General features: G+C 36.7%; 1 protein-coding gene across 2 annotated transcripts in view; it reads right to left on the minus strand.

The window, feature by feature from the left end:
- HEATR1 (HEAT repeat containing 1) overlaps positions 1–8,991 on the minus strand; it is a 53,432-nt gene extending 44,441 nt beyond the window's left edge. For both annotated transcript variants that reach the window (XM_074262484.1, XM_074262483.1), the window contains exons 1-6: positions 8,879–8,991; positions 7,552–7,703; positions 5,370–5,586; positions 2,888–3,029; positions 1,650–1,751; positions 80–220 (exon numbers count right to left, since the gene is read on the minus strand). In XM_074262484.1, coding sequence (XP_074118585.1) covers positions 80–220; positions 1,650–1,751; positions 2,888–3,029; positions 5,370–5,586; positions 7,552–7,693 — 744 coding nt within the window. In that variant the 5' untranslated portion in view covers positions 7,694–7,703; positions 8,879–8,991. The remainder of the gene's footprint in view (positions 1–79; positions 221–1,649; positions 1,752–2,887; positions 3,030–5,369; positions 5,587–7,551; positions 7,704–8,878) is intronic.
- Between the last annotated feature and the right edge of the window lie 4,366 nt (positions 8,992–13,357).

Genomic DNA, 13,357 nt, shown 5'->3' on the forward strand with positions numbered 1-13,357 from the left:
TTCTTCTAAAAGAATTCCTAGAAATTCCTGAGTGTATAGAAGCTCAAAATAATCCATTTTACATATGAAAAGAACAAACCTTTTGAATATAGGGGAAGAGCTTAGCAAGTAAAGAGTCTGATATATCATTAGCGGACACCAAAGCTGACACAATAGTGGAAGCATAAAAAGTCAGTAGGACTCTCAATTGAGCTGAACTTCCAGGGTACTCTGAAAAAACCTATAAAGGAAAAATCGGAAAGAATTAGACTAGAAAAATAATAACTAGACATAAGTATAAGACTCAAATTATTTTCTTCAGAATTCCAAATATTTTATTTATTTTTGCTGAAACAGTTGGGATTAAGTGACTTGCCCAGGGTCACACAAGCTAGGAAGTGTTAAGTGTCTGAGGCCATATTTGAACTCAGGTCCTCCTGATTTCTGGGCTGGTGCTCTATCCACTGTGCTATTTAACTGCCCAATACTTTATTTTTTGCATCCTCTTATTTTAATGAAAGATAACTGATTCCAGATTATACATCTCATAGTGTCTGCTAAATTGGAAGACTGTGGTAATGAACCAGTTGGTATTTTAGAAAGCTGAAATCTGTCATAGTACCAATATTGCTATATATTTTAAAGCCAATGCTTAGTATGAGGAATTTACCTAAATTAATCATGTTTTGTTCTATTATCATGCTTTTCCTCTATTCAGTTGTTCCAGGGCACAATATTTAACATATTTGAGTCTAGGATAATAAAGGTTACAGCATCCTCTCAACATAACAAAGGTTGGCTTTTTTTTGCCACTTCATGCAAAATATAAGTGACAGGGTCACCAAAGACAATGCTAGGGAGGCATGATAATACCTGAGTTTTCCACAGATAACCATTTTAAAAACAGGGCCATATGAGCATCCAAGGATTAGAAGGCTTTATCAGAACCACACTCAAAGGCTATCCATCCATCCATAATTGGGGCAATTAAATAAAATTTTCATGTAAGATAACAGCACTGATGATCTCACAGGAGACTAAGCCCTCTTACTAATTAATACCAAAAATTGGTAACATATTTGATATGTTTGTTTTTCTTCTATAAATCAGAAGGCTAGATGACCAAATACAACTATTAATAGGCTAATGACTATGACATTGATTTATCATTTGCATATCTAGATGTTCATAGATATAGGAATAAATAGTTCTAAAATGGTTGTTTTGGTAACTCCAATTCAACTTGTACTAAAATAATTTAACAATTTACTTTTAAAGAAAAGCATTTTTATATCAAGTAAATATATTATCAAATTATCACTTATTGAAGCAGATTCCACAGCAAAAAAAAAAAAAAAAGGTATCCCCACTATGTCTGGGTAGATATTATTCCCTCTTAGTGGTTTAGTGGCCAGTCTTCAAGAGTGATGTGGCTTGATATGGCCATGAAGAAACCACCACTAGCTTGTTACCACCAGTCAGATGATGAGCCTTTTCAAACAAATAGTATCTCATCCGGGCCCTCCCTGAATTGAAGCCTTTCCTGTCAGAGCTTGCATTCTACTGGCAAATTTTTGAAAAACAAAAGGGCCATCTTCATGCTTTAATGAAGTACTAGAACAGCATTTTAATGCACACTATACATGCAGAATGAAACAATATATACTAACCTTTACAGATTTGGTTACCAGACTGCATATAAAATCCATGAAACCAAGATCTTTGTAGCAATGGGTAACCAAAGTTCCTTTGGCTAAATGAACCCCAGACATCTGTTATTGGAAGAAACAGTTAAAATAAATATAAAAGCTTTAAGATCAATCTACTTTAAACAAATTTAATCAGCTAAACAAATACAGACTGAGTGTCCTGCACTATATTAGTTATACTATTGATTAAAAAAAAAAAAGTATTAAGATAGTAAAGGTTTAGGGAAGAGACAGAACTTAAAAAAGATGGGTATGACTCTGATCATACAGAATTCTGAATGCAGGAAATAAAGAAAAACATGAAGGTAAGAGTGTATGATGTGTCTGTGGCACAGTGAGCACACTTTCTGCTATGATGAGATATGCACATTGTGAAATAGTGAGAAATAATGTTGGACATGTAAGATGGTGGGGGTAGAGTTTACATTGGATGTACCATGAAATTGAGAGGCAACGTATAAATCAAAACAGGGTAAGGAGACAGAGATAGAGAAAGGATAGGGAAAACAGGCAAATCAAAACTGCAGTTTGAAGAACAGAAATTCTGGGAGAAGAAACAAACTAGAGATTTGTCCTCCCTTTTATCAAATGCTATTTCCATCATCCCTGTTCTATTGCCTGACCCCAAGCCCAAAGCCTACTCCCGACCAGTGGAAGCAAGGTCAGAAGTCATAAAGGGTCATGTATAAATTATAGACTATATGATATGCACTACTTCCCCCTTTTCCCCCCCAAGGTTTTCCTCTTCTTCTTTTTTTTTAAAGCCAGATTTCTTCTAAGAAATCAGTTTTGTTTCTATCTTCTTTGGTTTCTTTGATAATTTAGTGCTCTAAAAAGATATGCAACCAAATTTTAAAATTTTGGCCTACCATAATTACTGTAAATTGAGTAGTATTAAACATCTACTTTTGCATACACCTTGCCCTTTTAAGGCTATGTAACATGAACCTCCCCATTAAAATGCACATTCTTCTAATTTTTGTGTAAGTTTTTAGCTACAAATTGAGGTAATATGCAAAATTTTACAACACTTTGTGTCATTTTTGTTCCTCTTCCAAAATTCTTTTTTTATAGAAAGAACGGTTCCTATTAGTATTAAATAATATTTCTCAAACTAATTTTCCCTTTATCAAGGTTTTTAATAATGGCAACTATAACTAGAAGTACATACTTTGACAAATGTCATTTAATAATCATACCTTAACAGGTTCCAACCAATTCCATTTATGTGTTGGACTACTAATTTTTAGAAGCTGTATAACACGGACAAATATTTTTGTCTCATGATATGGAAGAACACAACCAATCAGGCTATCTTGATTGTAAAGATGTATATGAAATCTAGGAAGAAGATGAACAGTTAAAACTTATAAAAAATACATTATTAATATACTTTTCCCCCAATAGATAACTTAAAATGCCACATTTTCTAAACTTAGCTTTACTAAATTCTATTGTGTCTTACACAAATATAAGACATGTTATAAGACACATCAGCTGATATTTAAGTTACACCAACAGACGACGACATCACAAAACTTATGGTATGGGAGGGCAAAAGGACAGTCAAGGAGGGAAAATGACAAAACCCCTCCCAAGGGGAAGAGCAAGATGATGGCAAAAGTTATACTCTTTTTCTCTTGGGAACTGCTGTTCTTTCCCTATGACTATGAAGACAAAGAGAATCAGCTTCTCTGCAAAAGACCCTAGAGACACCAGCATTTACTCAGCCTGGCACAGATGGGCTGATGTTTGTCCCAGCTACAAAGGAGTTACAGGGAATCCAGCTTGGGGTGCAAATTACAAATTAGGTAAGCTGGGAGAGGTGATTTATCCTTGATACTTTCAGGATTTCCTGCATGCTTTTTGAGTCCAGTATTTCTGGAAAATATAGCAACTCAAAAAAGCGGAGAAGACATCCTAACAGTTTTTACCATCACTTGATTTTGGTTGACTGATTTGGGATTATTGGGCCTATTCAAGCTGGTTCTGCTGGGGAAACCCCAGCCTAGTCATCCTACCTTTCTGGGTATCAAATATATAAATCTTATCTTTCATAAACTAAAAGGCTGAATTGAATTATTTTAAGTTTCTTCTAACTTCAGTGATCCAAGACAATTTCAAAGGAATCACCATGAAAAAAACACAAAGACCTGATGAACCATGAGTAAAATTAAAGTATAATTTTCTTACCTTTAAAAAATTTTTTTACTTGCTTAGAGTCATACAGTTAGGAAGTGTTAAGTATCTGAGGCCACATTTGAACTTAGGTCTCCTGACTTTAGGGCTAGTGCTGTATCCTAGCTGCCCCAATATTAACATATTAACATAACATTTTTTGATAATTGGATTTTAACATTAATTGATTTCCTTTGTAATTCCACTTAAAAACATTATTCTGAGGATTCTACAAGCTTTATTAAAGTACCAAAGGGCTATGACATTTAAAAAACAAAAATTTAAAATCTTTAGGTCTAGACTGATATAGATAAGGTCACACAGGGTCAAAGGTAAGTAATTTGTCCAAATTTATACTCATATAAAAGGGTGATCAATGTTCCTTTCACTACATCAGACTTTCTCTGATTTATGTGAATAGATGTGAATAGGTACATTGAGAGGAATCAAAATGTACCAATGATATACTAGTTCAAAAAACCCTACTACATTATTAACATTTATCACTAATCTATTAAAAGCACTTAATATTAGACAAAAAAAATGGAGAAAGGTGCACATAGTTGCAAGTATGTGACCATGATTCTTCCCAAACAATTCAAGAAAAGGAGGTTAATTCTACACAGAAAAGGACATTTGAATATATCTTGCCCCAGGTGTATATGGACATTCTCAAAATGTGTAGATTGGGCCCATTTTTAAAAAAGACATTTTAAGCCATTAATTATAAGTTCCTATTAACAATGTTTGTAAATATCCAAATAAAAGATAAATTTTAATGCTGGAATTGGATGCTTATCTAGTATTAAATACTGTAATATAACAGGAAAAAAAAACTAACACACTTTAAATTAACTGTTAGGATTCTTACAAGGTACTAAATCAGTGGAATTGATAGAGACAATAATTATCTAATTTAACATGGTTCAGTATGATTGATCTGATCCTACAAGATATTATGGGCCACAACTTAAAACAAGGTACTAAGTGGAAGTGAGGAGACAGTGATTTATTCCTGCAACAAATAATGGTTTCCTAGTGATATAATGATTGGTATGTACTCAGCGTACAGCATATCAGCAAGAAGCTCTCAGGGCCAGAGACAGAAGCCCACTAGAAGCTCTCGGAGGAGGAGATAGATTCATTCCATCTTCCACTTTTGTTGTGGCTAGAGACTAAGAACAAACCCTTGGAAGTTGGGGAGATTCAGAAGCCAGAGCTCAAGCTCTTGGAACCAAGACTACAGAAGGCCTCTAAGAAAGCTAATTAGGCCGCAAGAAAGGAGACAAGACTTGGAAAGAGACCATAAAGGATTTGGACTTTAATCCCTGGCTGCACTTGTGATTATTAAACTGAAAAGAAACCTTCTCCCAGAGAACATTACATTTTAGAGAAGAATATTACATTTAACTATACAAATAAATACTTGGAACCATTTTAGTTATTTTAAAAAAATACTTAGCATTTTAAGGCTATTAGTATGAATACTGTTTAACTGAATACCTGTGAATCAACCATTCCAGGCACTTCTGTGCTGGTTTAAGCATGAAATAAGGAGACAAGTGTATAAGAAATAATGAGATATTTTCATCCAGCTGTTTGTTCACTGCCTTAGTCTGAACACTCCTCTCCAAGCTTTTTGCCAACTGGCTGAACAAAGAAGACTCAAACTTCTGAAATGAAGGATCTATTCCAATAAGCTCTTCAAGGCCAGTACATCCTAAGGGGAAAAAAAGTAAAAAATGATTTTATATAAAAAAAAAAGACAACACACCTTACTGCCAAGACCTAGAAATATTAGAATGGCATGTCACCACTATTATCCTTAATTCAAATATATAATAAAGTATTTAAAACACATGCATTTACTATTTAAGATACCTCAGTGAATGTCTAGAGATTTGGGTAATGCCAAAAAAGCAGATGAACTCTTTCTTAATTCTGATTCTACCAGAAATTTGCTGTGTGATTTAAAAAGTATTTGGCTAAATTTTTAAGTGAAGAAAATATTTATCAAGAAAAAAATATCACTTAAGGTGTAATAAGCATTTGAAAATCCTTAAAAGTTGTCACCAAATAAGAGCATTGACTTCCGAAGTGAGATAATGTGAATTCAAAGGCAAATAGCTCTACTTTTTTGGGTCTCAATTTCCTTTTGTGTGAAATGAGTGGGTAAGATCAGATGATGTCTAAGTTCTCTTCCAGCTCTAAATTCCATAAAATTATTGATGTAAACTATAATATTTTCCCTGTGGTTTCTTGTTAAGAATTAAATATTAAGGATTTCAAACTACTTAACATATAATTTATCTCCATCTCAAATACGAAGACACATAAATAATTCTGATCTAACCGTTTATATTACTTTCCAATTCAAGTAGGTTTAGCTAATCTTAATACTACTCTCTTACTCCATGAAAACTTTATAGTTCAAAATAATGACAGAATCTTACAGCTGGAAGAAAGGTCTGAGTTCTAGCTTATTCCTGAATAGAATTCTCTTCCACAGCATCTGCACACATCCTTTGATAGAGGATGCCCTACTTCCATCCACCATCCTCCACTTTTGGTCAAAGTCCAAGATAGAGAGAGCTCATCACCTTCTGAAGCAGGCCATCCTACTTTTAAATAGTTCTAATTATTAGGAAAATTTCCCTTATAAGGAGTCAAATCTGCCCAGGCTGAGCATCCATGCTACAAGTTTTGTTTGCTAAAATCAAACAAAATAAATCTAAATGCTTTCCTACACACAACCCTTTAAGCACCTGAACATAGAAACACTTTCCCTCCAAAATGTCCTCTTTTCTAAGATATACATCTCACATTTCCTCATCAGTTCAGTTACTTTCTTCTGATCACACTCTGATTTGCCAATGCCCTTCCAAATTTGTGATACCTAAATAGTACCCATAATCTGTTGCACAGATCCCATGACACATCACAAATTTCCTTTTATGCCACAGCTTTTTCTTTATCAGAGAATCTTCTCATTTCTGGCAGAGCCTAAAACTCATACTTTACCAAGCTAGATCTAGAAGGGAATTTATAAGCCATCCAGTCTACTCCCTTCATTTTACAAACGAAGAAACTGAGGCTCAAAGGGAATTGATGACTTATCTAAGGTCATGAAGTTATTAAGAAACAGAGGTAGGAATTCAAATTCAAGCATTCCAATCTAAAGCCAGAGACTCTTTATATGACATATTGACAACTATTTTTGGTATCCCTTTTACTATAAAGCAAAGGTATCAAAGTCATGGCCCTTCTGCATAGAATGCAGTTAAATTAAAACCAGATCAAAGTATTACTGAGAAATATTTAACAATGTCAGTTACAATACAATATGGATGTCAATTTGTGGTTTTCTTAGCCAATATATGGTCCATAAGGATTTGTTTCTATTTGAGTTTGACAACAGTGGTGTCTATAACACAAGAAGGATCACAGTAGATGCCTAATAAATATTGATTCTTTTTTTTTTTAAATCCCACAAAGCCTATGGCAGAGAGCTAGTTTAACACAGCAAGTTTTGGTTCTCAATCCATTAATTCAAATGCAACATAAGACAAGTCCTGAAAGCCACATACAGCATAGAAGAGAATATTAAATATGCCACAAAGAGAAGAAAGGCTTTTGTATTAATGAAGAAAATAAACAAATTTTTTTTTTAACACAATGTAGTTACCTATAGCAAAGATGGTATCTCTGTCAATGCTGGCTGCTTCCTTACAATCAAATAGCAAGGATGCAACCTCATGCCTCGCCAAGAGACTGGGATCATTTTGAGGGAGAGCAAGACGTTGTAGTTGCTGCGATAAAGATGTCATCTTTTACCACCTTAAAAAAAAAAAAAAAAAAAAGACAACAGTAATAATGAGCAATCCTAGGAACTTAGTAGATATGAAGATCAGAAGTAAATATCACTCCAGCCTAAGTATTCTCCACTATCAGACTTTCAACCAATCAATCAACAAACATTTACTAATTTTGTTCCAGAGTCTAGACTTTCTATTATATGGATTATATTGAGTAGAGAAGAGACATAGTCAGACCTGCATTTTAGGAATTCAACTGGGAGGAAGATAAACTGGCAAGGAAGAGGAGGCTGGAGCATGTAAGACAAGCTGGAAGACAAGTAAAATACTACAGGTGAGAAGTGATGTGGGCCTGAACTACAGAGATACAAAACTAGGAGACAGCTCCCCCCAGGAATGTGACTGTGAAAGAGAAAGGACTCGGGGCAACCGCTTGAAGAGAAGAAAAAGGCTTAAGGGGACGTACTGAAGGGTGTGGGGAAAGGATGAGCTAAGGGAAGACTCTGCCTCGAGATATAGGAGCGGCAGCTAGGTGGCGCAGTGGATAGAGCACCAGCCTTGAATTCAGGAGGACCCGAGTTCAAATCTGGTCTCAGAAACTTAACACTTCCTAGCTGTGTGACCCTGGGCAAGTCACTTAAACCCAGCCTCAAAAAAAAAAATAAATGAAAAAAAGATATAGGAGAGAGAGGTATCCAAGAGATAGTACAGAGCAAAGGGTTGGCCCTGGAGGCTACAGACTGAACGAAGAATGGGGCTGATGTCCAGGGGTCCGGAGCTGTGCGGACCGAGCGAAAATACTCGCAATGGCCGACTCTGCACCGGTTTGTTGTGAAAGAGGCTGCCGACGCCGCCCCGCAAGGCAGACACCAGAGTTAGAGACACGTGGGAGAAGACACACCCCCCTTGGAGTTCCCCAGCCTCGAAGCAGCTGAGTCGGAGCAGCTGAGTCGGGCCTCCAAACGTCCGCCCGAACAGGCCCACACAGGGCCGTGGTCTCCATGATACACTGGCGGGAGCTGCGGCTGCCTCCAGCCCCCCGAGACCAGCATACAGCGCTCCCCGCTCCCCTTCCACTGTGAAGTGGCTCCCCGCTTCCCTTCCGCTGTGGAGTGGCGCCGGCACCAGCGTGCCGCCCAGGACTACGCGCACCCGCACCCGCTCCATTCCCTGCTTAGTCTCGCTTCGCTCACTCACCCACTTAATGCAGCGTTCTCAGGGGATCAAGTACTAGTCTGCAAGGTTCCCCCACATGGGAACTCGGTAGTGGAACTCTGACCCCGGAAGCAATGGGTAGTGCGCGAGAGCACTTCCTGGTTCATTCTCGCGAGAGAACTTGCGTCAGAGAAAATTTCCTGATCTCTGCAGGAGTCGCCCCGCCCTCTGAGGCCTCCTAAGGCGGAGCTATAGGTCCACGTGACCCCTTGCTCCCGCCCTTTTCTTTACCCTGAAGTTTGAGGCCCCTGTAGCTTGTTCTAGCAATGGAATTGAATTTTCTTCTTCCAGTCTTTTTCTTTGACTAATCTTTTTTGGGAGCCTTGATTTGGAGAGAGTTAGAAAATCTAGCTAATCTTTTTTTCACTCCGCCTCAGTTTCTTCATCTGTAAAATGAGCTGAATTCAGGGCTGGTGCTCTATCCACTGCGCCACCTAGCTGCCCCTGGAACCCCTGATTTTTAGACCTTTTTTTTCTTTATCTTTTTTAGAAAAGGGAACTTTCCTAGGTAGCACTAACTTTAGTGATTATCTTCTGATCAACACCAAATTTGAGAGTTTGGGATCAGGCCTTTTAGAGAAGGAGTATTACTAAGGCAATGGCTTTCTTGATAAGAGAACATCATACCTGTAGTCCCTAGTGCCAAAAAGAATAGTAGCAAAAGTTTAAAGTCACAATTGGTGGAAGGTCAGAGAATATAACTGCAGATCCTCCAGTAATTTTGCCAAGAAAACCCCAAATGGGGTTATGAAGTTGAAACTATCAAACAACAAGGACACCCCCCCAAAAAAAAATCAAAAAACGTGGAAACAATTCTAGGTAAACAAAAATCAGAAATTGTAAATTGGCATTCTCAGAAGAAATACGCTAGTATTGAGAGGGACAAGGGAGATGTCAGGGGGAGGACTTAAAATAAGCCAGGAAATTCATAACATTCTAGAAACATTGAGGAGAACATTCTAGAAACAAGAATGATGACATCAAGTGCAGAGAGGAGGTGTCTTGTATGAGGAATAACAAAACAGCCCCTTTTTATTCTATCCTAGAGCAGATGGAGATGAGTAAAGTGTAAGAACCCTGGAGAGATTAGAAAGAGTCACATTGTGAACTCTATTTCACATTATAAATTCTATTTCAAAAAATAGAATTTTATCCTCGAAATAATATGGAATTATTAGGTTTAAAAAATTAATCTGTTCCTTCCACTATTGAACAAATAATGGGAAAATAGACACAAAACAGAATGATATCCTTAAAACATAATTGCATAGTTTGGCACAGCGATTCTCAGTATTTTTGGTCTCAGGAACCATTTACACTCTTCAAAATTATTGAGGACTTATTTTGTTTTCTACTAAGGTTTACCATATCAGGAATTAGAAGTTTTCAAATTATTATGAAAATGTTTTTTATAACTCAGGGAATTTTGGAAAAGGTTTCCAGAACCCTCAGGGGTCCTAAATATAATGAGAATTGTTGTTCTGACAAAACAAATTGCCGATTTAGCCTGAAAGCATCATCTCTTGGGAACTGAGTGGCATATTTCATCTTCATGCTTTTGGAGTCCCAGTATATCATTGTATTTGTCAGAATTTTAAAATCTTTCAAAGTTTTTTTTCTTCTATAATGTTATTGTATCCAATGTTCTCTTCACTCAACTCTGCATCATCTTCCCAGTTTTCTCTGAAATTTTTTATTTTATCACTTCTTTTTTTTATTAATTTTATAATTTTAACATATTTTATCACTTCTTATAGCACAACAATATTCTATCACATTCAAATACCACAATTTGTTTAGCTTTTCCCTAATAGTAACATGCCCTCTTAGTTTCTCTTTATGGGCTACTATAAACAGAGGTGCCATACTTTTGTACAAATAGATTATTTTCCTCTTTCTTGGAAATAGACTTCTAGTAGCTAACAAAGCTGGGTCCAAGGGTATACACAATTTGGTAACTTTCTGGGTACTGAGTTGGATATTGCTTTTCCAAATAATCAAACCAATTCATATCCCCACCAATCGTACACTATTTAACCTGTTTTCCCAAAGCAAGGAGAGAAAATTTTCTGGGCAGCACAGCCCTAGCATCTACACCAGTGGTCCTCAAACTTTTTAAATAGGGGGCCAGTTCACTGTCCCTCAGACTGTTGGAGGGCCCGACTACAGTAAATACAAAAATTCACACTCTGTCTCTGCCCCTTAGCCCATTTGCCATAACCCGGCGGCCGCATAAACATCCTCAGCAGGCCGCATGTGGCCTGCTGGCCATAGTTTGAGAACCCCTGATTTTTTTTTTTCCCTAAGGCTGGGTTTAAGTGACTTGCCCAGGGTCACACAGCTAGGAAGTGTTAAGTGTCTGAGACCAGATTTGAACTTGGTCCTCCTGAATTCAGGGTTGGTGCTCTATCCACTGCGCCACCTAGCTGCCCCTGGAACCCCTGATTTTTAGACCTTTTTTTTCTTTATCTTTTTTAGAAAAGGGAACTTTCCTAGGTAGCACTAACTTTAGTGATTATCTTCTGATCAACACCAAATTTGAGAGTTTGGGATCAGGCCTTTTAGAGAAGGAGTATTACCAAGGCAATGGCTTTCTTGATAAGAGAACATCATACCTGTAGTCCCTAGTGCCAAAAAGAATAGTAGCAAAAGTTTAAAGTCACAATTGGTGGAAGGTCAGAGAATACAACTGCCTTTCAGTCTCCTTGTATCATCATCATCCTCTCACATGAAGAAATCCATTCTACAGGTCTAAGTTAGACCTCCTGTAGCCACTGGCAGGTGGCTCCTGCATCACAACACTCAATGTGGTGATTCTATGAAAGTCACGATCTCTCTTGTTCTCAGTTTCCTCATTTGTAAGGTGGGATTGGTAACAGCACCTACTTCACAAGATTGCCATGAAGATAAAAATGAAATAACATGTAAACATTTTGCAAACAATAAATAGCTATATAAATACGAGCTACAGGAACTGGGGAACTATTCCTCATATTGGAGACTTAGATATGAATTATTTTTAGAGATTTCCCAGGCAAACTCTTGATGTGATGAGGAGATGAGCCAAAGAAAGAGTGGTTTTAGGAAGAGCCCTCAAGATTGTGTTTAGTACAAGTAAACCCCCAAATCTGGGATATTAGGCTACTGTTATGTGCCCTCTATGAGAAAATTCAAATGAGAAAGTCTCAGACAAGATCTTGATATAGTAGAAATCCTAATAACAGTAGAGACTCCAATGCTTTTCAAGTAATCACAGGTCACCTGGTCTTGGGAATGATGTAGTCAACTTAGGAATGTAGTTATTGGAGAATGATGTGGCACAACCTTGGAGAACATTTGTGAAAGAAAGGGAGTTGATTTATTCCACTAAACTATCCTTCAAGGATGTCTGACTTGTCATCCAAAAGTCTGGGTTGCAATGAATACTTCTTAGTTTTATGAAATAAGATTACCAAACTTCTCACTAATCATGTTGACCCCAAATTCATGGTGTCTTTCATCCTGCTGTGTTCTTTGTTCTGCACTCCCCAACTCATCTTTAACAGTTTTCAATGTAATTATATCTATTTGTTTGCTCCTTGCTCTTTGTTATCTTCCGCTTTTGAAATTTAGCCCATTTTAACTGGTGCTACAATTACAAAAAAACCTTTGCTTCTTGACTTAGAAATTATCTAAGCTTTCAAATTCTTTTGGGATACCCATGATACCAGTCTGGAACTCCAAAATACTTTGGTGATACACCTTTGAACCCAAACAACCAGATGGTTGAAATTTATTTTTACCAACATAAAAGTTCATAAATTAATAGGAAAAAAACTTTGATAGATCCCCTGCCTACAAATGTACTAATTTATTAGGCTGATTGACTGTCCCAGATGCAAATCATAGACTGGATCATAGTTGCTTTTTATCCATTCAATTTTTCCATCACAAATTCTTAGGTTGATCTCTGTGGAATAATCATTGACTTCATGCTGGTTCTGTTGTCTTTTGAATCACTTTCAGTGTTGGTTATGTGATTTATGGATATATGGCATCACTAGAAAATATTGATTTCAAAGATACAGATTTTTTTGCTGTAGGAAGCAGTAAATAATATAATAAAATTAAGCTGAGGGTATCATTTGAAATGAGAGCTCTTTGTGTAAGCTATAGAAATTTTAATTAGAAAAAAAATTCTAAGTTTCTTCTATCCATTTCACTTTGGCCAGCAAATGCCTCTCTAAGTAAACAATTACATAGTAGTATAGCATGCAAGTTAGTGAAGAGAAAAGAATGCCCTTAGAAAGACGTAGGAATCAAATAAGAATTATTAGAAGCCAGCTAAAAATAGGAAAGAAATGATACAGTCTTCAAAATCTGCTACCAGATTGATGTGATGGTGTGGCAATGTTTTCTAATACGGACTTCTGAGCTTTGCTTTTTTTTTCTGTCCAGAAAGTTTTATCTCTGATGTGTTAG

This window comes from Sminthopsis crassicaudata, chromosome 4 (genome assembly GCF_048593235.1).
Source record: "Sminthopsis crassicaudata isolate SCR6 chromosome 4, ASM4859323v1, whole genome shotgun sequence".
Classification (NCBI taxonomy): Eukaryota; Metazoa; Chordata; class Mammalia; order Dasyuromorphia; family Dasyuridae; genus Sminthopsis; species Sminthopsis crassicaudata.